The sequence below is a fragment of the Notechis scutatus genome, chromosome 6 (assembly GCF_049901735.1).
Source record: "Notechis scutatus isolate UNSWTSFEM ecotype Mainland chromosome 6, rNotScu1.2, whole genome shotgun sequence".
NCBI classification, from domain to species: Eukaryota; Metazoa; Chordata; class Lepidosauria; order Squamata; family Elapidae; genus Notechis; species Notechis scutatus.
In genome coordinates this window covers 31,331,766-31,356,765 of record NC_142014.1, presented here as the reverse complement: position 1 = coordinate 31,356,765, position 25,000 = coordinate 31,331,766, and the positions used below count along the sequence as shown (strand labels likewise).

The 25,000-nt window shown below is 41.0% G+C and overlaps 1 protein-coding gene across 3 annotated transcripts in view; it reads left to right on the top strand.

Annotated features, from left to right (window-relative positions):
- BMAL2 (basic helix-loop-helix ARNT like 2) overlaps positions 1-25,000 on the top strand; it is a 33,495-nt gene that overhangs the window by 639 nt on the left and 7,856 nt on the right. For 2 of the 3 annotated variants that reach the window (XM_087967875.1, XM_087967874.1), the window contains exons 2-13: positions 3,855-3,987; positions 7,685-7,723; positions 8,130-8,287; positions 9,180-9,259; positions 13,699-13,791; positions 15,094-15,211; positions 17,037-17,180; positions 18,249-18,483; positions 19,265-19,371; positions 20,789-20,939; positions 22,288-22,346; positions 23,442-23,550. In XM_087967875.1, coding sequence (XP_087824001.1) covers positions 3,908-3,987; positions 7,685-7,723; positions 8,130-8,287; positions 9,180-9,259; positions 13,699-13,791; positions 15,094-15,211; positions 17,037-17,180; positions 18,249-18,483; positions 19,265-19,371; positions 20,789-20,939; positions 22,288-22,346; positions 23,442-23,550 — 1,373 coding nt within the window. In that variant the 5' untranslated portion in view covers positions 3,855-3,907. Of the gene's footprint in view, positions 1-3,854; positions 3,991-5,750; positions 5,787-7,684; positions 7,724-8,129; positions 8,288-9,179; positions 9,260-13,698; positions 13,792-15,093; positions 15,212-17,036; positions 17,181-18,248; positions 18,484-19,264; positions 19,372-20,788; positions 20,940-22,287; positions 22,347-23,441; positions 23,551-25,000 lie in introns of all 3 variants that reach the window. The other variant, XM_087967876.1, reaches the window with a different exon arrangement.

Genomic DNA, 25,000 nt, shown 5'->3' with positions numbered 1-25,000 from the left:
TGTCTCTGTGTTTCTTTCTCTCTCTTCCTCTGTGTGTGTGTGTGTCTCTGTCTCTGTTCATCTTTCTCTGTCTGTCTGTCTGTCTGTGTATGTGTGTTTCTCTCTCTCTGACTCTCTTTCTTTCTCTCTCTCTGTGTCTCTCTGTTTCTGACTCTGTCTCTGTTTCTCTCTGTGTCTCTCTGTCTTTGTGTGTGTGTGTGTGTAAGAGAGAGAGAGAGAAAGAAAGAGTGGCATTTTTTTCTTAGCTGAGACTCACTCTCTGCAGCTCCCGCCCTTCCCTTCCTCTTTTGCTCTTCCTTCCTTCCAAAAGAGGGAAGAGCTAAAATAATGTGTCAGATCGCCCACCTCTCCTTTTCATTCGGGAGCCCCGCTTTTCCCCACCCAGAAAACTGATGACTCCGACCCAGAATATTTCAGAAGTTAAGTGCAAGAAAAGTCATTGGTGGTAAGTCATTGAATGGACTTGGCTGGATTTTTAAATACACCCCAAGCTTCAAAGTGGGAAAAAGTCTGTGAGATCCCCAGGCGTAGGAGATGAGTTGAGTTGGAGCATATTGTCAACTCCTGGCAAGGAGGAGGAGGAGGAGATCATCCTATGGAACTTTAGGATCCAAACACACAGACATCTGGCCCACAATTAAACCTGGCATCACTATTGTGGAAAACAAAAAACTCTGGTTCATTGATATTGCAATAACAAAACAGACATGAATTGAATAGAAACAGATGGGGGAAAAAATAACAAAATATTGTATTTGCAAATTGAAGTTGAGTGATTGTGGAGGAAGAAACCAATGGTTGTACCAATAGTAATAGGAGCCCTTGGAGCAATACCCAAAGTTATTGCCTAGACACCTGGAAATGTTGAACTTATCAGACTCAAATATCATGATTTTGCAAACAAAACAAAACAAAACAAAACCACTACCTTACTCGGAACTGCCTATCTACTCAGACATTACCTTAACAGCTCTTATTTAAGTCCTTTGTTAGGACTTGAACTGTTAAGATTTTACCAGTCCCAGACTGTGAATCAAATTGTAGATTTAATAATAATAACACCACCACCAACAACAACAATCTAAAGCATTTTAGATGGTTCGGTGTCTGTCAAACCTTGGGATCCTGTTTTGACAAAGAGCATATTTCTGCCAAGGTTTTTATTCTTACTGCCCAGAAAGCTGCAAATTGGCCAGCAAAATTTTCACTCTTGGAGAAAAATGTCATTTACCTAGCCTTTAGGAGAAGGAAGCCACTGGTGAGCCAATAGGGTGCGTGGAATACCTCAATCTGGTGCACAGGGCTTGGAGCCAATAATTTTAATATTGTACAATTCCTAAGATGTTACTTAATAATTCAGGGGTCTTCAAACTTGACAGCTTTAAGATTTATGGACTTCAACTCCCAGAATTCCTCCTCCAGTCATGTTAGCTCAGGAATTCTGGGAGTTGAAGTCCACAAGTCTTAAAGCTGTCAAGTTTGAAGACCCTTGCTTAATATGCTTTGTTTAAAAAAGGAATCAAGAAAGCCTGGACAGCCACTTGTCTGAAATCATATAGGGTTTTCTGCTTCAGCAGAGGTTGGACTAGATGACCTACAGGGTCTCTTCCAACTCTGTTGTTGTTCGCCGTTTAATGACCCCATAATCCCATGTGGGGTGGAATCAGGGCAACTGAATGGAACTGAGTGTTTCCTGGCCGGATGCCCTTCCTGTCCCCAATGTGGAGTTTTTGTTTTATTCTCATGGTGCTCAGAGAGAGAAATATCAGCCTCTACCTAAGATCAAACTTCCCTTCCAACTCGGTTATTCTGAATTAATTCTGTATCCTACACTTTCTAATTCTTTACCCGACTGGCTTTCTGGTTTAGAACTCAGAAATATTACATTTATTTGCACCCATTGGAAAATGTGCTTGGCCTCGGCCTCATCCCCTTTCACCTCTACTGATAACCTCCTACAATTTCCCAAAAAATGGAGTAACTCCACTGGAGTTTCAGTTTGGTAAAAGGCAGTGAGGCCAACCCAGCTAATTATTGTCTAACCAGCCTGGTGTGTATAATCAGCAAAATTATATCTTTATCACCTGCTGGCTGGGTGAAAGACGAAAAAGCTTGGGCTATAGACAGGCTGGGCTGCCTTTAATGGAAGGTGGCGCTAGATTTAATTTCTTGAGAGGGTTTTAATGCCAGCATTGTCAGTCTCTTAAGTGCTTGTCTTCTCCAGTCATGCTGTTGCATGAGAACACAAGCTAGTTGTAGCAACGTTTCGGCAGAATCTCATCTGCCATCATCAGGCTTCTGATGATTCAGAAGCCTGATGATGGCACAGTCCTTTCAACGGTTCCAAGAAGGCTCCACACCCATTTGTACCACTCAGGTGATCCCGAGGACACAGATTAAACCTCCAAGTGGCCTCAACGACCCTCTAAAAAAGGATGCAAATGACCAGCTGTCTGCAAGGAGCATCAATCCTTCCCTTCCCCACCATCCAGACAGATCTGAAGAAGCTTCTTGAATGAGAAACGAAACATTTTCAAAGAAAAACCAGAAACTCCAGGTATCACCTTTGGGATAAAGTCTGGATGGTGGATGGGGGCAGTTCCTGGAGAAGAGCAGAGGAGAAAAAGAAAGAACTGGAGAAGATAATAAAATACAAAGACCTGGAAGTGGAACAGCTATGTCAAAAGGAAGCAAAGATAGCGCCAATCGCCGTAGACTCCTTGAGTGCATTCCCAAAACATCTGGAGCACCACTTGAAGATCCTCATCATTGACGAAATCCCCATCAGACAACTGCAAAAGGCAGTTTTACTCGGAATGGCTTACATCCTGTGATGAAGATACCTCTAACATTATCAAGCATTCACATCTGCCTTTCCCAGGTCCTTGGGGAGGATAGGTGGACAACAATGCCAAATCCAGTCTGAAGATCTGCCCGACTGTCCTGTAAAATAAACCATGATACCATAATGACACCTCTAACATCAACATCTCTCCCAAAACCTTGGCACTTGATAGGATCAATGCCGAATCCAGTCTGAACATCTGGCTGACTATCCTGTAAACCATAAAGTTAGTGCAAGGACATCTCTAACATCATCCAACATCAGCATCTATCCCAAATCCTAGGGACTTGATAGGATCAAGGCCAAATCCAGTCAGAACATCTGGTTGACTCTGCAACACACCACAATAAATATACCTATATATATAAAAGCAAAATACCCCTCACGCATCATCACAAAATCTCCAGAACCGTAAAGCCAACAAACTTGAAATTTGCCACATGTGTTCCTCTTGGCTTCTAGGGGCTCACTAAGAAAGGATTTTTTTGAAATGACCATCAGAGCATTAGTATTTCCTACATTATCATTATTAACACACTCTGATGCTAAGGAGTTCTACTCCCCCTCCCCACCTGAAAAGAAATCTGTTCCAAATGCAAAACACAAGCAGAGGAGAGGAGGTTCACGTTCACAGCACCAAGCAGCTTTAGTACAGAACAGGTGAGCTAAGCCATGCCCAGGCTCCTTGCTGTCTCCTTCTTGTTCACACAGCAAATACTCTTTCAGTTTCCAAAGAGCCCTCAACTCTCTCACACACTGACAGGACCTAGCCAGATGAATACCGATGGATGCTGGTAGGAAGAGGCAGAATTTCCAGCCCTTATTTTCCTCCCAAAAAATTAAGCCGAACCACATAGTTTTGTAGCGAAGCACAGGTATCCAGCTAGTACTGTAATAACAACATAGAAATAATTTAGGAGTCTGTATTCTCCCCCACCCTAGTTCAGCAAATTAATTCCAATATTACACCTTCCTGCTTTCAGCTTGGATGCTATTTGTCTGTTTTCAGATCATCTTCCCGGGGAAGGAAACCAGGCTGTTGTTTTGGCAGGCTCCAACATTATGTCTCCCATGGCCCCTTCCATAAATTCATTTACAGCGGAATTTCCTAGAAAGAGAAAAGGGAGCGACTCCGATACCCAGTAAGTGTGAATATTTCCCTTTTTGTTTTGTTTTGGTTAAACGACATCCCGGATCGATGTTGCTTCGCATGGAAACGTTCCTGTTATTCCACACCTCCGCATGTTGGATTTGAAAGCCCGGCTGTTTTTTATGGGATGGATATTAATTTTCCTTGACATAGCGGAATATCAATGATTGGATCAATGTCTAAAATGCAGTAGGATTTCCTGCTTCAGCAGGGGGTTGGACTAGAAGACCTCCAAGGTCCCTTCCAGCCAGAGATGGTATTCAGCCTGTTCTGACTGGTTCTGAAGAACCAGTAGCAGAAATTTTGAGTAGTTCGGAGAACCAGCAAATCCCACCTCTGACTGGCCCCACCCCCATCTCTTCTCTGCCTCCCATTGAGTCCCAGCTGATCGGCTGGGTCTTCTTCGGTTGCCCCGCACAGGAGAACGGAGCTGAAAAGCAGGTTAGTGGGGTGGGGAGGGAAGGGGGATTTTGCAGTATATTCTTCAGAGGTGGTATTCAGCGGGTTCTGACCGGTTCTGGAGAACCAATAGTGGAGATTTTGAGTAGTTTGGAGAACCGGAAAATCCCTCTTCTGACTGGCCTTGCCCCCATCTCTTCTCTGCCTCCCATTGAGTCCCAGCTGATCAGCTGGGTCTTCTTCAATTGCCCTGCACAGGAGAAGGGAGCTGGAAAGCAGGTTAGTGGGGTGGGGAGGGAAGGGGGATTTAGCAGTATCCTTCCCCTGCCACACAGGGCCACGCCCACAGAACTGGTAGTAAATTTTTTTGAATCCTACCACTGCTTCCAACTTGTTGTGTGATTCTGATGGCAAGAATGATGCAGACAACGTCCTAGCAAAACACGTTTGTAGATGACTGCAAAAACCACAATTGCTTGTCTACCCCACATCTACAAAAGCATCTTCCGTACCTCCATTTCCTTCACAGCTTGTTGCTGGCTCAGGCCTCCTGCTGTTGCTGACCCAGCAAGGCAGTTAGCGTTCTAGATCCCTCTCTGCGTCCACGTATCATGGCTTGGGATCCTAAGCAAGGTTGAGTCGCTTTGAAGACCACACCCGGATGCCCAAACTGGGACCCTGCCATTAACCCTTCAAAAACCAACGGCAGCAAAGAATTGCGGTTCTTCAGGATGGTTTTTTATTATTATTATTATTTTGTCTCTTATATGCAAGGACAAGAGAATTGGGATCTTGCACTTTTTTTTTTCATACCGCCATTCCCCATTTTGTTTTGTTTTTTTGAGTTTATGAATTAATGCAGCCTCAGAATAAAACGTGCTTTACTTTGCAGGTTAGCCCTCGAGGTGCGACCACAAGGGAGCCCAAAATTTCTGTGATTAAGTGAGACATTTGTGAAGTGAGTTTTGCCCCATTTTACGAATTTTCTCGCCACCGTTGCTAAAGTGAATCACTGCTATTGATTACTTAGTCACACGGTTGTTAGGTGAATCTGTCTTCCTTATTAACCTTACTGGTCAGAAGGTCGCAAAAGGGAATCATGTGACAGACTCCAAGGGTCTGAATTTTGGTCATGGGGATTCAGCAACGGTCGTAAGAGTGAGAAACGGTTGTAAGTCACTTTTCCCAGTGTTGTTGTAACTTTGAATGGTCACTAAATGAACTGTTGTAAGTCTAAGTCTATCTCTATTGTCTCTTCTCCAAGGAGCTTAGTCACCTCTGCCAGTTCCTTCATCTTCAGATCATGATTTCTTTTCAGACATACTGATTTTTTGTTCTTCTGATTAATCTAAATTCTCTTTGTGACACTGTGGGTGATGACCTCCAGAGCAGGTAGAATGTTTTATCAATAATAATAGTAATAATAATAATAATAATAATTAATAATAATAATAATAATAATAATAATAATAATAATAATAATAATAATAATAATAATAATAATAATAATAATCTGACGCTACCTGAACAGTTCCTAGGTCCTTGGTTAGGACTCAAGCTGTTGAACTACAAACCAGCCCCAAAGGCTGTGAATCTCACTAAAGGTTTAATGATGATGATGATGATGATAGAATGAGATGAAATTAAACCTTCTCGGCTGTGTTTTTGGCACAATATACAACCTTAAATAAAATCTATTAGCTGAAATGCTCAGAAGTTTCGAAACTGTGTTAAAATGGTCAGGTAGAATATTCCTTCACTGTTGAACTCCACATGATTATCTCCAGTTTGGCTCATAAGAAAAAGTCTTCAAACCTTTAGAACTCATGGGTGTGGGCTCAAACAAACCAAGTTCGAAAGAACTTTCAATGGACTTGATTCAGGCAAACCCGAGTTAAATGGTGGTTAGTCGATTGGAAGAAGCAATGGTAATCTAACTAAGTAAAATATAGAAGTGGAAAATTCCAAATTACTTACTACAACTTCGGGCAGAGCTAGCGTCGTGGCAGTACAGCATGCGATCTTTAAACTCTAAGATCGCTGCTGATATCTCCATTTCAGGACAGTCCCAACGGACCTAAACCGTCCCGTAGAGACGGTGACTGAGGAGGACACATCCTGTTGATCCCAGGGACATCACAAAGTCCCTGGTAGATCCAGGAGAAGCCCCTTTTTTCCCCGTGGCGGAGAGGCAGCCATTAAAGCTGCTGAAGCTGGGACAGCTCTGGAACGGAAGAAAGCTGGAAAGAAAGTGTGTCAGTTTGGTGAGATAATTTTCTACTTATTTTTTTCTGTAGAGAACACCCTAAAAGACTAAAAATTACATTTAAAAGTGAAGAAAAAAGTGCTTAAGCGGCGAGATTAAGTACAAATTAAACCTGAAGGTTTTTTTCTTTCTTTTTATTGGAACTTTGGATTTTGTAAAAACTTTTCAATTTTTAAACTGGACTGGTCTTTCCTTTTTAATTTTTATTTTTTCCTTTCAAAATAACTCTTTGGAAAAGTTTTTTTTCTCTCTTGTTTTTTCTCTTTAATAATTTTAGATTCTTTTTATTTTTTCTATTCCTGGTTTTAATATTAGAGGGGAAGGGAAAGGAAAGGGAAATAAGAAGCGCTGCCACCTGGAGGCTTGGATACATTGTTTTCCTTTCTTGTTGATACATTTGGTGTTACATTCAAGGACTCTGTGCTTTTCATTGAAAAGATAGTGGGAAGAGCATGTAGATTGTTTGCAGGTGCTCTTCTGTGGAACTACTGATAGCTGGAGTCTGGATGTGAAATTGAAGAAAGAAGATTGAAGTGACCTTGAAAAGAGAACTGGAAATTTTGTTTTTTGATTTAGTAAAGAGCCTTGAACATATAGTGGCAGTGCTTTGCTTATTGACAGAATTGCATTTTCTCTTTCCTTTTTTTTTCTATCCCCCCCCCCCCCAGTTGGATTTTTATATTTGGACGTGAGTCCTTTGATGCAGGAATAAGACTACTTTTTTCCCCTCCCTCCCCCCTTTGTCCTACCTTTTTAGCAAGGGGAATATACAGATTTCTGTCTTTTTAAATTTTTTCCTAATTTTTTTATTTTTTCATCCTTTTTTCCATTTTATATTTTTTCTTCTTTTCCTTTTTTCCTACATAATTGGAACCAATTGGATTAAGGTATTCAAGTTATTTCAAGTTATTTCAAGCATCCATCACTGAGGAATGTTTTTGTAACAAGCAGTATAATATTGTAGAACCTATCTCCATGTTTATCCAATTGTATTACATTTAATTTTAAGCCTTCTTTTTCCTAGGAGTGAAGATGAAGAGCATGTGAAAATTAAGTATTTCAGGTAAATACGACTTAAACAATAATCTGTTTTGCAAAGGAAAATTAAAACTTAAAAAATTAATTTGGGGTATTGCGATATAAACAAGAGATCTCTGTATACTTTCTTGCAAAATCGGTTTAATGGCAGAGATCTTGAAACATCACATGTAATTTTCCTCTTTATTTTTATTGTAGGGTCCTATTAAAATTGGATTTCAAAGTGTAGGAAAGATAAGTTTTGACAGGATTTTGCTCAGAATCCTGATTGGATAATTCAGAAAAATAGCCCAATTTAAGAATGGCTTAAATATGAAAGAAGACATGAGCTTCTTTGTAGCAACTGGCCAACAATATTTTAGTGGTGTGGAGAGAAAGAGAGTATTTTAATAGGAAAATACATTTTTGGTCTTTTTTATTTTGCCCCTTAGGGAGGCTCACAGCCAAACAGAGAAAAGAAGAAGAGACAAAATGAATAACCTGATAGAAGAATTATCGGCTATGATTCCTCAATGCAGCCCGGTGGCTCGTAAACTAGATAAACTCACCGTATTAAGAATGACTGTGCAGCATTTAAAGTCAATGAAAGGCAAGTACGAAATAGTATCAAAAATTCCGAACGGCGATTCAAAAGCTGTCTTTTTTTAATCATCATCATCCTCTTTTAACAACTCCATAATCCCTTGCATTGGGGTGGAGTCTGGGCAACTGAAGGGAGCTGAGCATTTCCTGGCCAGATGCCCTTCCTGTTGCCAATGCAGAGTTATACTCAGCAGATACATTCTCAGTGTGCCCAGAGAGAGAAATACCTGCCTCCACCTAGGATCGAACTCACAGCCTGCTGATTGTGAGGCAAGAGCTCTACTCCTAGGCCACACGCATACACACACACACACACACACACACACACACACATACGGGTTACTCAAGCTTTAATACTCCTGGCAGCGTAACTAATGAATGAAATAGGGCAGCGGCTTTCATCCTGCCTATCCATTTTGTTCTTGGTTTCATGTGTGAATGGCTGTAAAAATTTCATGCAGGTTTCCTGTACAAGTGATTTAACTTTATTTAAATTTATTGGAGGTCACTAGAAGAAAAGTGATTTAGAAGGCCGCTTCTGAGTTAGCATGTGTCATGTATTTGTTTTAGTTAATTAAGGAGTCCTTCCTTTCTTCCTTCCCTCCCTCCCTCTCTCCCTCCCTCCTTCCTTCCTCCCCTTCCTCCGTCCTTCCTTCTTCCTTCCTTCCTTCCTTCCCTCCCTCCTTCTTTCTTCCCTCTCCTCCCTCCCTTCCTCCCTCCCTTCTTCCTCCCTCCCTCCCTCTCTCCTTTCTTTCTTCCCTCCCTCCATTCCCACTCATCCCTCCCTCCTTCCCTTCCTTCCCACCTCCCTCTGCCTCTCCATTCCTCCTTCCCTCCTCCTCCCTTACTTCCTCTCTCACTATCTACCTATTTTTTTTTCTCTCACACATATTTTGCAGGCTCCACTGGTTCTTACTCAGAAGTTAGGTATAAGCCTTCGTTTTTACAAGATGATGAACTTCAACACCTCATCCTTAAGGTAAATTAAAGGCAGAGAGAGGGACCTGCTATTTCTGCAAACAGCAACTGTCTTATACAAGAGTGTTAATGCCTGCATAGTGAAGATCCCAGTTTCAAGACTATTTATAAACAGAGATGTGCAAATGTCCCTTTTCCGAGCTCAGAACAGATTCCTCTGGTTTTAGAGACAGCTCCATTCTGCATCTGGAAATATTCTGGATATGAAAAGCATTGCAAGCTTAAAAGAATGCTTCAGCTGCAGGGAGAATAATGTTCCAATTCTTCCTTTTTAAAAAATTTGGGACAAGCCTTTCTAAACCCCAGTCTGGATGTTTTCACATTTGAAAGTTCTTAATGTGTACCCCTCCTATTCTAAAACAAGACTTAAAATTGACATTGCATCAAATTGGGACTTTAAAAGTTTTCAGACGAAGATGTAAGTCGAATGGAATTTAGTAAGCTGCTTGCTGCATTCAGTTACAATAAGTTTTAGTTAAAATTTTAACACTATTTAGACAATAAATAAATGAGCTAGGCTAAGTCACAGATTAGTTTTAATTAAAATTTTAATACCATTGAAGGAATAAATAAATGAACTAAACTAAATCACAGATTAGTTTTAATTAAAGTTTTAATACTATTGAAGGAATAAATAAATGAACTAAACTAAGTCACAGATTAGTTTTAATCAAAATGTTAATACCATTGAAGGAATAAATAAATGAGGTCGGCTAAGTCACAGATTAGTTTTAGTTAAAATTTTAACACTGTTGAAGGAATAAATAAATGAGCTAGTAGTCTAAGTCACAGATTAGTTTTAATCAAAAAATTTAATAAATGAGCATTGAAGGAATAAATAAATGAGCTAAACTAAGTCACAGATCAGTTTTAGTTAAAATTTTAACATGGTTTAAATAATAAATCAATGAACTTAATATTAAATTAAGGAAACCAGGCAGATTGTAATCTGTGCCATTTAGAGCAGATACACGATCAGACTGATTGTCTCCATGATATAAACTTCTACGAGGACACATTGGAAAGGCATATGATGTAACCACAAAAAAAGTTATGCCATGAAATCCAAGCAATGCAAATCATCAGTAACAAAGGAAGACATGAAAAAAATATTGAATGAGGTTGGCTGGCATTTGAGAACTTGAGCTCTACTTAGTGAGCAAGTAATTAAGGTGATTGGCTTGAATCAGCACCCAGAAGGATTTATTTCAGTAACCACAGATCTCATCCCAGGACAACATGTAAAACTCGTGAGGCTTAAAATAATAGACCTGAAAGTGAGGATAAATTCTATAAATACCATAGGGCTCATTCTAAAACTCTGATTTAGCCCAGAGCCTGTAAAATTTAGGAACCCCATTTCTAAAAACTGCATGGCAACAATATGAAAATGGCTGATTGATAACTGGTGAAGAGCATTGCATAAAATTTAGGATGTGTTAGATTATAGAAGCGTAAAGTTGGAAGGGACCTTGGAGGTCTTCTAGTCTGTCATACTCCTGTTGGAGTCTGACTCAGAGGAAGAGGAGGAATAGCTGACAGGGAGTGGGAGTGTGGCTCCAGAGGTTGTGGAGGAAACTGGGGAAGGGCACAGGCCAGCATTCAGAGGAAGGCCCAGGCCCATCCCCTCTTCATCCTAGGGCACACAGGGAGGAACGGAGAAGGGAGCAATGTGGTTTACGGGGGAGGAAAGGGCCCTGATCCCCTTCATGGGCTGCAGCTGTGAGGACTGTTTAAAAGTACAAACTGTGCATGACCCAGTGCTGAAAGCAAAGCATGAAATAACTCTAGTCTGTCGGTTCTTATCTGAGTTCTGACATCCTTCCTAGTGTGTGTATTTCGATATCTGTGGACGTCTTCAAGCCCTTATCCTGCCTTGTCTCACTAATTGCTTCAGTGTGCTTTGTGTTGTTTTTTCTATTTGTGATTTATATGTATTTTGAGTTTGATCGGCATTTCTTCCTTTTCGCAACTGTTTGTGGGGGAGTTTTTTCTCCAGTCAATGATAACTGGAGCTTTGAAGTCAAGTTGAAGGAATTAAAGGGAATACACCTATTTTTGTGACTGTGACTTTTGCATCCCACCCTGGGCCATCACATTGTCCAACCCCCTGCTTGAGCAGGGGACCCTACACCATTTCAGACACATGGCTGTCCAGTCTCTTTTTATGACCAGGCTTAATGACAGCATGGTCATAAGTCAAGGCCTACCATCTGTGCTTTTCATTGCTTTGTGCTCTAAGACCGAACTAGCAGGCATTAAAACCATACAGAACAATTGCCAAGTGTGTGTTAAAAATGACACAAAATGAAATCAAGCAAAAATGTGAAGAAGGCACTAGCCTATTAAGAGAGAATGGGTGTACCTCGGCGTTTTTGTGTATTTAGATTGTCAGAACAAGTGACCTCAAAGGACTTGACAAAACTTAACAAGGATTGAACCTGGTTAACAGTGTGACAATTCCAGAGCTGTTAAGCGGAAGGAAACAACGGCCAGTCATTTTTATAATAACAGAAAGGAGACTACATAGAACATAAGAATAACAGAGTTGGAAGGGATCTTGGAGGTCTTCTAGTCCAACCCCCCACTCCAGCAAGAGACCCTATACTATTTCAGACAGATGGTTATCCAATCTCTTCTTAAAAACCTCCAGTGTTGATGGAGCATCCACAACTTCCAGAAGTAAGCCATTCAGGGGTGGGATTCTACCGGTTCAGACCGGTTCTATAGAACTGGTTGTTATAATTCTGCGCAGTTCAGAGAACTGGCAAATCATGCCCCTGGCTGCCCCCCCTCCCCTCCCCTCCCTGCCCAGTCAGTCCTTATCGCACATGCACAACATTGCTGACTGCATTGTCCCGCATCCAGTCACTCCTTAAGGTATTTCTTTTTTTTGCTCCTGACGATCAGCTGTTCCGATGATCAGCTATGCCGGGATCCCCTTCGCTGTCTTACTGCTTTGCCCAGGAGGCTTCCCTGAGGCCCAGGAGGCCAAACAAATGGAGCACGGGAGGGGGGAGTGCTGCAAAAAAAGAGGAAACCAAACCCACCCAGTCACCTGGCCATGCCCACCTAGCCACACCCACAGAACTGGTAGTAAAAATATTTGCATCCCACTCCTGAAGCCATTCCTCTGATTAATTGCCCTCACTGTTAGAAGTTTCTCCTTAATTCTAGGTTGCTTCTCTCCTTGATTAGTTTCCATCCGTTGCTTCTTGTCTTTCCTTCAGTTGCTTTGGAGAAGAGTTTGATCCATTCATCTTTGTAGGAGCCCTTCAAATACTGGAACACTGCTATCATGTCACCTCTAGTCCTATTAAAGTATTTGGGATTAGAAGAACAAAAGGTTAATTCTGACTACCGGCATATCAGCAAAGATTGGGAAGCCACTAAAAGAGAATATCTGTAGTTGAACGGTGGCATGCTGGTGCTTGCACTGATGATGTTACCTAGTTGGGTAATGAAACGTCTTCAAGAAAGAGCCAAGCTCAGAGAGCACCACAACATTGGAAATTGTCATGCCCCTGTTGGAGTCTGACTCCAAGGAAGAGGAGGAACAGCCGACAGGGAGTGGAAGTGTGGATCCAGAGGTTGTGGAGGAAACTGGGGAAGGGCACAGGCCATCTGGACAGTCAGATTAAGACCCAGGCCCATCCCCTCTTCATCCTAGGGCATGCAGGGAGGAGCAGATAAGGGAGAAACGTGAATGGTGTGGTCTACGGGGGAGGAAGGGACCCTGATCCCCTTCATGGGCTGCAGCTGTGAGGACTGTTTATAAGGACAAACTGTGCATGGCCCAGTGCTGGAAGCAAAGCATGAAATAATTCTAGTCTTTCAGTTCTTGTCTGAGTCTAGCGTCCTTCCTAGTGTGTGTATTTCGATATCTGTGGACATCTTCAAGCCCTTATCCTGCCTTGTCTCATTAATTGCTTCAGTGTGCTTTGTGTTGTTTTTTCTATTTATAATTTATATGTATTTTGAGTTTGAACGGCATTTCTTCCTTTTCGCAACTGTTTGTGGGGGAGTTTTCCCCCCCCAGTCAATGATAATTAGAGCTTTGAAGCCAAGTTGAAGGAATTAAAGGGATTTCACCTGTTTTTATAACTTTGTTGCTTTTGTATCCCACCCTGGGTCATCACAGAAATGTATAGTTTACAGTAGAAATGTATAGTCTACAAATTCCTGTGGTTGTGACTGGGAGGAGCAAAACCCTACTTGGTAAAAAGGAGATGAGGGGACTATCACAACTGTTTGTGGGTCTGTCTTCAGGGTGAAATTATACCTACGGTGCTGATATCTCTATGTTTTTCTTAGAAAATGCTCGTGAAAATAATATCAACATTTCAATGGCGCTTGCTTCTATCCTGATTTGACTTCTCTTACTGCAGAACTACTTGTTTGTATCCATTACAGTTTTATATTTGTCTTTTTAATTTATAGGTCGCCGATGGTTTCCTATTTGTGGTTGGATGCGACAGAGGCAAAATCCTGTTTGTTTCCGAATCAGTTTCCAAGATACTTAATTATGACCCCGTAAGTAGCCTAGTATTTAAAACCCTTCTATGAATAGCTGTGAGTTTGCTGTAAAGAGTCACCAAGGTGGCTTGTGAGGGCCGAAGAGCCAGCATAAAAATGGGTGCTATTTGATTAATGGGCCCTCGGTGCTGCTGGTTACAGCACACGGAAATATCTGATAGGCATTGATTGAAATAAGGTTGTTACAATAGGGCATAGAAGACATGCTTCTACTTCATTGAAACAATACTGTACCATCCTTCTCTCATGGACCCATCTCATAAACCTGATAAAATATCCGGGAAACACCAATTTTTTAAATGTACAATTATCAGATCAGTCCAATAAACTCTTTTTGAATGTAGGTAAATTTTGTTGTATTTAATTAGAACCCTATTCTATTCTATTCTATTCTATTCTATTCTATTCTATTCTATTCTATTCCATTCCATTCCATTCCATTCCATTCCATTCCATTCCATTCCTTATTCTATTCTATTCTATTCTATATTATTCTACTCTCTCTTCTCTTCCATAATTCTATTCTATTCCTATTCCTACTCCTATTCCTTTCTGTTCTGTTCTGTTCTGTTCTATATTATTCTATTCTCTCTCTCTTCTCTTCCATAATTCTATTCTGTTCCTATTCCTATTCCTTTCTATTCTATTCTATTCTATTCTATTCTATTCTATTCTATTCTATTCTATTCTATTCTATTCTATTCTATTCTATTCTATTCTATTCTATTCTGTATTTTATTGTATTCTATTCTATTCCATTTTCTGTATTCTGTATTCAATTCTATTCTATTCAATTCTATGCTATTCCATTTTATTCCATTCCATTCTATGCTATTCCATGTTTTCTATTCCATTCCATTCCATTCCATTCTATTCTGTTTATTCTATTCTATCCCATTCCATTCTATGCTATTCCATATATTCTGTTCTGTTCTATTCTATTCTATTCTATTCTATTCTATTTATTCTATTCTATTCTATTCTATTCCATATTTTCTATTCTTTCTATTCTATTCTATTCCATATTTTTATTCTATTCTATTTCCTATTCTATTCTATTTCCTATTCTATTCCATTTCATATCCTATCCTACCCATGTTGGTCTGTGACCATAATAAAATTACTTCTACTATTAAAACAGGGCTTAAAAAAAGCAAACGTTTCTACTGAATTGAAAAGACGATAACGTTGATGAATTTATCTGATTGCTCAAACATTAGACTCTTGAGTTTTTATTTGCTTCTTTGACTAAGCTGGTCAAGGTGGGATCAGTAACCTTACCAAGTTGACTTCCCACAGGCACATTTGACTGGGCAAAGCCTTTTCAACTATCTTCACCCGAAGGATGTGGCCAAAGTAAAAGAGCAGCTGTCCTCTTCAGACGCTTCACCTAGAGAAAAACTGATTGATACCAAAAGTAAGCATGCAATTAAAAATCATTTCATAAGACAGGGCAATATTTTTCCTCCCGCAGTGTGTATCTGCCCAGTCTCGCACGTACTAACGCTTCTGGATAGAAATGAAAGAAAGAAAGAAAGAAAGAAACATGTTCATGGTTTTTGAGTATGGAAATGAATATTATACATGTTCTAAATCAGGGATCTCCAAACATGGCAACTTTTTAAGACTCGTGGACTTCAACTCCCAGAATTCCTCAGCCACACATTTTTAACAACCGGTTTTTTGGCTGGGTAGGCGTGGCTGGTTGATCATGTGACTGGGTGGGTGACATCACTCATCACATCCAGCCCTGCCTTCTGGCCACTCTCAAAGGCAGAAGTAGGATCCAGTCGCTTCGGGATAATTCCACCACTGGCTCGCCCTGCCCCCGCTCGTTTTTCGACCTGGTTTTTGGCCCTTTTGGGGGGTATTTTCACGCTGTTTTTAGGCCATTTTCAGGCCAAAAAATGGTTAGAAAAATGTCCAGAAAAACATCCTGAAAACGGCCCAAAAAACAGGCCGAAAATCGAGTGGGGGCAGGGCTAGCCAGTGGTGGGATTTGCCAGTTTACCAAACTGAACAGAATCTTAACTACCAGTTCACCCGAACCGATGCGAATCTGCAGCAGCCTACCTCTGGGTTGGAGATCTCTGTTCTAAATTACGTGTCCATTTCTTACAATTAGTAGAAAAGGCCTGGCATATAGGTAGTCCTCAAATTAGGGCAACCCACCCCTATTCCCCCCAAAAAGGTTCTTACGATCCAGTTTCTAAGTTCTGACAGCTGCCCCCTTACACCACTTAGTCACATAACCACATTTTGGCCACTCATCCACCGGCCTGCATTTAACTCTGACAATGACTGCAAAGGTTGTGTGATGACCCAGGGTGTGGCACAAAGACAACACAGTCAAATAAGCAAGAAGAGTCCCTTTATTATCTCCAACTTTGCCCCCAATGTCCAGGTTACCTTTGGCTGGAGAAAAAACTCTCCCAGGAACAGCCTTTGGCTGTAGAAAATTCAGTCCAAAACAAGGTACATACAAACTGTAACAAAATCCAAACAAACCAAGCTGAAGTAATTAATGTGACAGGACAGGAGAAGGAATTTCAGACTTGAAAGCATGGCAAAACTCACAGTTGGGAAGATACCAGGAACACAGATAAACCACAACGGTACTAGATAAATTCATGGTTTCTCCCAACAACTTGCTGTGCGCAGCTTCCTCTTTTATACACTGTGTTCCCAGCTGCAGATAATAAAGGGAATCAGGGCCCCTGTAAATAAAGGGAATCAGGGCCCCTCCCCTGTAAGTCACGCAACTCACGTTGCTCCCTTCTCCATTCCTCCCTGCATGCCCTAGGATGAAGAGGGGGTGGGCCTGGGTCTTCCTCTGAACTCCCTCTCCCTTGTTCTACCTCTCCCTTATTCTACCTCTCCCCTGCTCTGCCCAGCCGGACTTTGCCGTTCCCCAGTTTCTTCCTCAGCCAATGGAGCCACATTCCCACTCCCTCTCAGTTGCTCGGCCTTCCCTTCCAAATCAGATTCCGACAGAGGCATGACAGGTTGCCAAATTTCTAGCAATAACTTGCCCAAGCTAGATAATAAATAGCCCCTTCTTGTTAACTGTTTGTGGACTGGTTCCTTTCTTTTTATTTGTTGATTGATTTTATTTTTTTAAAAAAATTGTGCTTGTCTTTTGTTGGTCTGGGACAGTTGGATTGGGTCATAGTGTTGCGAAATATTCATAGCTCTGTTACAAACATCTGTTTGTATATTCTGCTCCGACGCAACTTGAAAAGCTGGTTTGCAAGTTAACATGGATTTCCACGTGGGATCTTCCCCTCTGCATTCTGGGGCTCGGCGGTCATTTTTTTGCCGCATTAAATACACCAAAACCGCGGTCAAGGAAGAGAAGGAACAATCAGCCAACTCAAAAGAGAAAGGTATCGTTGAAATTTTTTAAAAAATAGGTTCTCTTTCAGACCTATTAATTGGTAATCCTGATGAATTATGATGCGGTTGAAAGTTGCACCGTTGGTTGGAGACCCCTGCTTTACAGAACCTCTCTAAGTGGTTTACAATGTCAGCTTCTTGCCCCCCGACAATCTGGCTCCTTGTTTTACTGACCTCAGAAGGTCGGAAGGCTGAGTCAACCTTGAGTCGGTCAGGATCAAACTGCTGACAGTGAGCAGTGAGTTAGCCTGCAATACTGCATTCTAACCACTGTGCCACAGCTCCTTCCTTCCTTCCTTCCTTCCTTCCTTCCTTCCTTCCTTCCTTCCTTCCTTCCTTCCTTCCTTCCTTCCTTCCTTCCTTCCTTCCTTCCTTCCTTCCTTCCTTCCTTCCTTCCTTCCTTCCTTCCTTCCCAATAGCACTTAGACTTATATACCACTTCACAGTGCTTTACAGGCCTCTCTAACTGGTTTACAGAGGCAGCCTCTTGCCCCCAACAATCTGGGTCCTCATTTTACCAACCTCAGAAGGGTGAATCAATTTTGAGCTGGTCAGGATTGAACTGGTGGCTTTGGGCAGAGTTAGCCTGCAATACTCCATTCTAACCATTGCACCAGGAAGGAAAGGAAGGAAGGAAGGGAAGGACAATAACAATCACACTTAGACATATATGTCACTTCACAGTGCTTTGCAGCCCTCTCTAAGCTATTTACAGAGTGAGCCTTTTGTCCCCAACAGTCTGGGTCCTCATTTAATCAACCTCGGAAGGATGTAAGACTGAGTAGACTTTGGGCCAGTAAGAATCAAACTGCTGGCAGTGGGCAGAATTATCCTGCAATGCTGCATTCTAACCACTGTGCCATGCATGGCTCATGTATGTTTATGTTTGTATGCGCCCCGATGTTTTGTAAAATTACAAAGACATTTCCTTAGATCAAATACCTATACATTGAAAAATGCTTAAAAACTAAATCTCACTGATAAATGTGTTGCCACCCTCAGAAGTTCTGAGGGAAAACAATCAAAATAAAAAAAATGTTTTATCTTGACTCCATTAGATCATAAAAAGTACTGTACCATTCATTGCACCGGTTATCTGAAAAGCTGGTCCACCAATGAGGTGGGAATTGAAGAAGATACGGAAAAAGAGAGCAGCAATTTTAATTGCCTGGTGGCAATTGGCCGATTGCGCCCTTACACCATTCCACAAAACAGCTTTGAGATTAAAGTCAGGCCCACGGAATTTGTAACACGCTTTGCTGTGGATGGAAAATTTGTCTTTGTAGATCAACGGTAAGCATTTTATTTTTAGTCTTCCCTCTTTGTTAGAAGGCTAAAGTTTTCAATATTTAGACTGTGAATTCCATTTTCTGTACTACCTCTAGTAAAATGTTGGCAAAATAAAGTGATTCTTTAGCAAGTCAGTGCAGTATCCAGTGTGTTTTAAACATTTTGTCAAAGTTCACTGAAAACCGCGAGCTTCTAGTTCATTAAAGTTATTCTGATAAGATTGTAAGACTCTAAGAAGTTATGTGTGTGTGTGTGTGTGTGTGTGTGTTCGTGTATAGGAGAGAAGATGTCTTTCAACAAATCAAATCACATTTCTTTCTTACGCATTACCTGTGTCAGGGCTCCAACAAATCCACCCCCATTCAAATCATAAGTCTCTAGCCGCATCTCTCAGAGTAAAAAAATTGATTTATCAGGAGTGACCATGTCGGCGTTAGCTGGGTGCAGCCGACACTAAAATACATCATTAATTTCCTCCTTGACCCTGGTCTTCCCCCACCCCCTGGATATATATTCTCCAATGAGACACATCCATAGCCAAAAGTCATCAATCATGCTCTCCGGTAATAATCTTGTGTGCCGACAGCTTTGGGCTGCCAAAGCCGTTGTCTGAGGCATTTAAGGAATGCACTGCTTTCCCCCACTCTCTTTCTGCTGGCAACTAAAAAGACCAAAGGAGTATTTTTTTAGTTGACATCCTGTTTTGTACATACAACTGAATTGTGGAAAAGTTCATTTTAGAAGTTTGTAGGTTAAATACTCTTGTTTGCATTTCCCGGTGTAGAGCGACAGCTATTTTAGGATATTTACCTCAAGAACTCTTAGGAACGTCCTGTTACGAATATTTCCACCAGGATGACCATAATCACCTCACAGAAAAACACAAAACAGGTATGGTATAATTCCCTAAATCTAGTGTAGAGCTCTTGAATCAATATTTTGCTATGAAGTTACTGACCTTTTCACACATACAGATAGTCCTCGACTTAACAATAGTTCATTTAGCGACCTTTCAAGTTACAACGGCCCAGAAAAAAGGGACTCATGCCCGTCGTTCACAGTTAGATCTTTCCAGCATCCTCATGATCGTGTGATCAAAATTCAGAAGCTTGGCAACTGACTTGTACTTACGACGGTCGCAGTGTCCCAGGAGGTCACGTGAGTCCCCTTTTGCAACCTTCTGATGAGCAGAGTCAACAGGGGAAGCCAGATTCACTTAACGACCGGGTTACTAACTTATCAATGGCACTGATTCCCTTAACAACTATGGCAGGAAAAGTCATAAAATGAAACAAAACTCACTTAACGAATGTCTCACTGAACAACAGAAGCATTAGGCCCCATTGTCATCGTAAGTCGAGGACTACCTGTGCTGGTTTAATAAATAGCATGCATCACTTTGTAAAGTTGATTTATGAAAAGTCTGGAGGCTGTTTATAAAAGGACTGGAGGCTAAAACATACAATAAATTATTGCAGGAACTGGACCTGGCTAGTCTAGGGAAGAGAAGGACCAGGGGAGACAGGAGAGCAGTCTTCCAATATCTGAGGGGCTGCCACAGAGAGGAGGAAGGGGTCAAGCTATTTTCCAAGGCACCCAAAGGCCAGGCAAGGAATAATGGATGGAAACTGATCAAGGAGAGATTCAACCTGGAAATAAGGAGAAATTTTCTGACAGTGAGAACAGTCAACCCATGGAACAGATGTTGCCCTCAGAAATTGTGGGAGTTTCATCACTGGAGGCTTTCAAGAAGAGACTGGACTGCCATTTCCGGAAATGGTGTAGGGCAGGAGTCTTCAAACTTGACAGCTTTAAGACTTATGGGGTTCAACATCCAGAATTCCTCCTCCAGTTATGTTAGCTCAGGAATTCTGGGAGTTGGAAGCCCACAAGTCTTAAACTTGCCAAGTTTGAAGACTCTTGGTGTAGGGTCTCCTGATTGGGTGGGGTGACCTATAAGGTCCAACTCTGTTAATATGTAATCTTAATCTGTAAATTTTTAATTGATGGCTTAGTTCTGGGTAAAATAATCTTTCACATAATAGGGCAAAAAAGAAATATAAGACAGGGTCTTATTTTCGGGGAAACATGGTACCCATAGCTGAATTTCAGATTTGATGGTCAATTTCTTCCCAATTGTTTATATTGAAATCAGTATGATCGGTACAATGGATTAACCGAGAGAATATATAAAACTCTTAAAAATTGTGAAATTGCCATATAGGTTAAACTCCATTTAGTTGACACCTTAATTCACCTTGGTCTCATTGAATAACTTACATCTGTAAATATTTTTATTTTCCCGTAGTGTTACAGAGCAAAGAGAAAATATTTACGAATTTCTACAAATTCAAAGCGAAAGACGGCTCTTTTGTCACCTTAAAAAGTCAGTGGTTTAGCTTTACCAATCCATGGACCAAAGAACTGGAATATATTGTGTCAATCAATACTGTTGTTTTGTAAGTTTCTCGGTATTCTGCATAAAACGGCATGTTTTTGTGTAGCTCTGTTTTATATTTTAATTATATAGTACTAAGTATGGGAGCCAGCTGGGTGACTTTGGGCCAGTCACTCTCTCTCAGCCAAACGTACCTCATAGGGTTGTTGTTGTGGGAAAAATAAGAAAAGAAATATGTGTTGTTATTTGTAAAAAATAATAAAGAAGGGATACAAATAATTAAAATGTTTGGAACTGGCTGCATCAACTATCCTTGGATGGTTTCATAAGTGAAAGGGGTGGGTGGGTGTTAGCAGTTATTTTCCTCTGATACATTGAAGAATATAATTGCTATTCTTGGAGGAAGCCACATTTTCTTCCTTTGTGCAGAAATAATGTTGCATTGAAGCCACCCAAGAGAGATGTCCTAATTTACTAATTTATGAAGATATCTATATATCTAAGAGCGAAAGACCATTCATGCATCATCACAAAATCTCCAGAATCGTAAAGTCTACAAACTTGGAATCTGGCACGGATGTTCCTCTTGGCTTCTAGGGGCTCACTAAGAAAGGATTTTTCCTAATGACCATCAGAGCATTTAGAATATTTCCTATATTCTTATTATTAACATGCTCTGATGCTAAGGAGTTCTATTCCCCCTCCCCACCTGAAAAGAAATCTGTTGTTCCAAATGCAAAACACAAGCAGAGGAGAGGAGTTTCAGTTTCCATTTCCATTTCAGAGCATCAAGCAGCTTTAGTACAGAACAGTTGAGCTAAGTCATGCCCAGGCTCCTTGCTTTCTCCTTCTTGCTCACACAGCAAATACTGATTCAGTTTCCAAACAGCCCTCAACTCTCTCACATACTGACAGGATACTAGCTAGATGAATACCGATGATATTGGTAGGCAGATGCAGAATCCCCCCGCCTTAATTTCCTCCCCCAAAACTAGGCCTGACCACATAGTTTCGTAGAGAAGGACTTGCAAAGATGCTGAGTTACCACCCAGGTGCAAAATTTATGCTCCTGGAGAAGACGGGATGAGGATCACATGATGTGGTTTTATAAGGGATATAAAACCAGATAGCCTGCATTTAATTTTCTAATCACTAGTGGCAATGGAGTCTAAAACGGGATTCTAATGTTAGCCAGATCCAAACATTGAACACACATTTCTATCTAAGGATAGTTCAATCATGACAAAATTGTCTTTTTTTGTTTTGTTTACTTCTGCAGAATAATTTTTGGAAGCTCATGCTTCTTTTCTGTTTGCTGGTCTCTAACATGAAGCAGCGTTGTGCATGCGGCAGCAAACTTATAACGGCTAGAGAAACTTATTTGTGTATTTTTGGTTTTATATTTTTAGAGGTCACAATGAATCAGGTGAAGAAACTCCATTAGCCTGCAGTTCCCTGTCTCCAGAAGGCAAGTCTATTTTTAGGGGAGTGGTTTTTTTCAGAGTTGGGCTTAGTCTTGTAAAGAAGTGTGCGTGTGTGTGTGTGCGTGTGTGTGTGTGTGTATAAAAATAAATAAATAAATAAATAAATAAAAAATTTGTTTTCGTAGATTTTCACGGGTACACGTATGTAGGTCTAGGTGTGTTCAGGTCTTAATCTTAATCTTACACGGGAAAAGACCCGAACACACCTAGACCTACACACACACATACATATATATTTGTTTTCTTAAGTTTTTGCGGGTATTTATATGTATGGTGTTCAGCTTTGTTCAGGTATTTTCCCATGTCATTAGAGTTGTGCTTTTAAAGTTGTAGCAACGTTTCAGCAGAATCTCATCTGCCATCATCATGAGATTCAATACATCATCAGTATTGTGTTCGTCTGTGAGTCAGACTTTCACAGCTGTTTCTGTTTTAAATTTGGTGCTAATGGTTTTTAATTCATCCTGATTGGTTGGGAGTCTTGGTCTGTGTTTATTGATCTTGGAGTTTGCTGTGTACTGCTTGATTGGTGTTTCTAATATCTTCTGTCTGTTTTGTAGCTTTTTGTATCTTGATTGGCTGGCAACATTGTGTTCCTTTATTGGAGGCCTTTAGTGCAGCTTGGCTCCGAGTAAATGGACGGCTATCATTTGTTAGGAAGCTGGGTTTCATCTGGGTGCCTGGTTGGGGTGTGTTTGAGCTGGAGGTATCGGGGGGATCTGTTTGTGCCCAGATGTTTGCCTGGCTTGTGATGTGGAGATTTTTTTGTTTGAGAGTGCAGGCTTCCAGATAATTGACAGTCTGGTGGAGTCATCTCTTCTATTCATGCTTTCAGGTATATACATATCTCATCATTAAAACTTGAAACAGTGGCAATGATTGTGCTTTAGAGCATCATTTTATTGAAGGGAAATGTCATAACACTCATAAAGTTTCAAATTGATGGTTGTCTTATCATAAAGGGCCACGAAAAATAGATACATAGAATAGGATTTTTTTAAAAAAATCTATCCTTGTTTTAACACCTTTCATTTTAGGAAAGCTACAGGTCGGTCTTATACTTTCCTCTTAAAATACAGATGCCACAAACCCTCAATTTCTTGATGTACCAGGGATGTCTACAGGGACCATCCTAGGAGCCGGTAGCATAGGAACCAAAATTGCAAACGAAGTCTTAGATTTGCAAAGGTACAATAATAATTCTACAGTTCTGGCTTATACATTTCTTACAGATCAAGTGGGGGTGTTGTTATTGTTGTTATTATTGTTATTTTTGTTATTATTGTTGTTGTTATTATTATTATTATTATTATTATTATTATTATTATTATTATTATTATTATTATTGGAAAAGAAAATGGATGCTCTCTAAGCTTTTTTTTTTTTAAAAAATGCAACAATCCTAAATATAAAAAAGAAGTTTCAATGCTTATTTTCCCCTTTTCTCATTGCTTAAAGTCCTTTTCCTAATTTTTTTTTAATTTTGTGAGATATTTTTCATGCTTATAAAAGGACAAGCATCAAAACCATGAAATGATACAGACTGCCCTGATATTGCAAAGGGAGAAAATCAGGGGCGGAATTCAAAAATCCCAGCCACCGATTCGCTGCCCGGTTGCTGGGTGGGCATGGCCTACCAGAACTTCTGGGAGGGCCGTTTTTCGCCTTCCCCAGAGTCCGGAGGCTTCCCTCAGGCCTCTGGGAGGGCGAAAATGGCCTCCCCAGGCTCCAGTGGGCCGCCAGAAACTGGAAACAGGCCCATTTCTGGTCTCTGGAAACAGGCCCTTTTCCAGTCTCCAGAAACAGGCCCATTTCTAGACTTCGGGAACTTCCGGTTTGGTCCATTTTTCACCCTCCCAGAGCCTCTGCACAGACCCTGCACTTACCTGCATCCGTGTGGCGACTCCTGGGAGGGGAGGGGTGGGGTGGGCAGGACCAGCCGATCAGTTCAACTACAGGTCTGGTGAACCAGATGTAAATTTAAGCACCGGTTCGCCCGAACCAGCCCGAACCGGCTGAATTCCACCCCTGGAAAAAATGGCTTCCCTCCTCCATTGAAAGAACACGAGACAATGAACACCTGTTTGCTGCCTTAAGTTACCTGTTGGAATTTCATTTCGTGGAGAACTTGTTTGAACTGTAGTATTGTAACCCATACACTTTTTTTCTAGAATTAATCTGAGCGATTTGATCCAACTTCCCTATCCTGGGGACGTGAATCTCATTGTTCATCGAACATAGAATAACTGAGTTGGAAGGGATTTTGGAGGTCCTCTAGTCCAACCCCTTGATCAGGCAGGAGACCTTACACCATTTTGGACAAATGGCTGCCCAGTCTCTTCTTGAAAAGCCCAGGGATGGAGCGCCCACAACTTCTGGAGACAAGCTTTTCCACGGATTGATTGTTCTCGCTATCGGGTTAATAGCACGATCTGGTTTACTTCAGAGCAATTCTGAGCTTGAAGTTAATTCAGAATTGATTTTGGACTAGAGATCAGTTCAGGGTCTGATGAGTACAGCTGGTGAAGAATCTGGCAGGCAGGACCCTAGAATTAAAGTAATTGCCAAGCTCAATATATGGCTGAGGGCATGAAAAACCCTAAACAAATTTTGACCAGGTCACTTGATAGATTCTCTC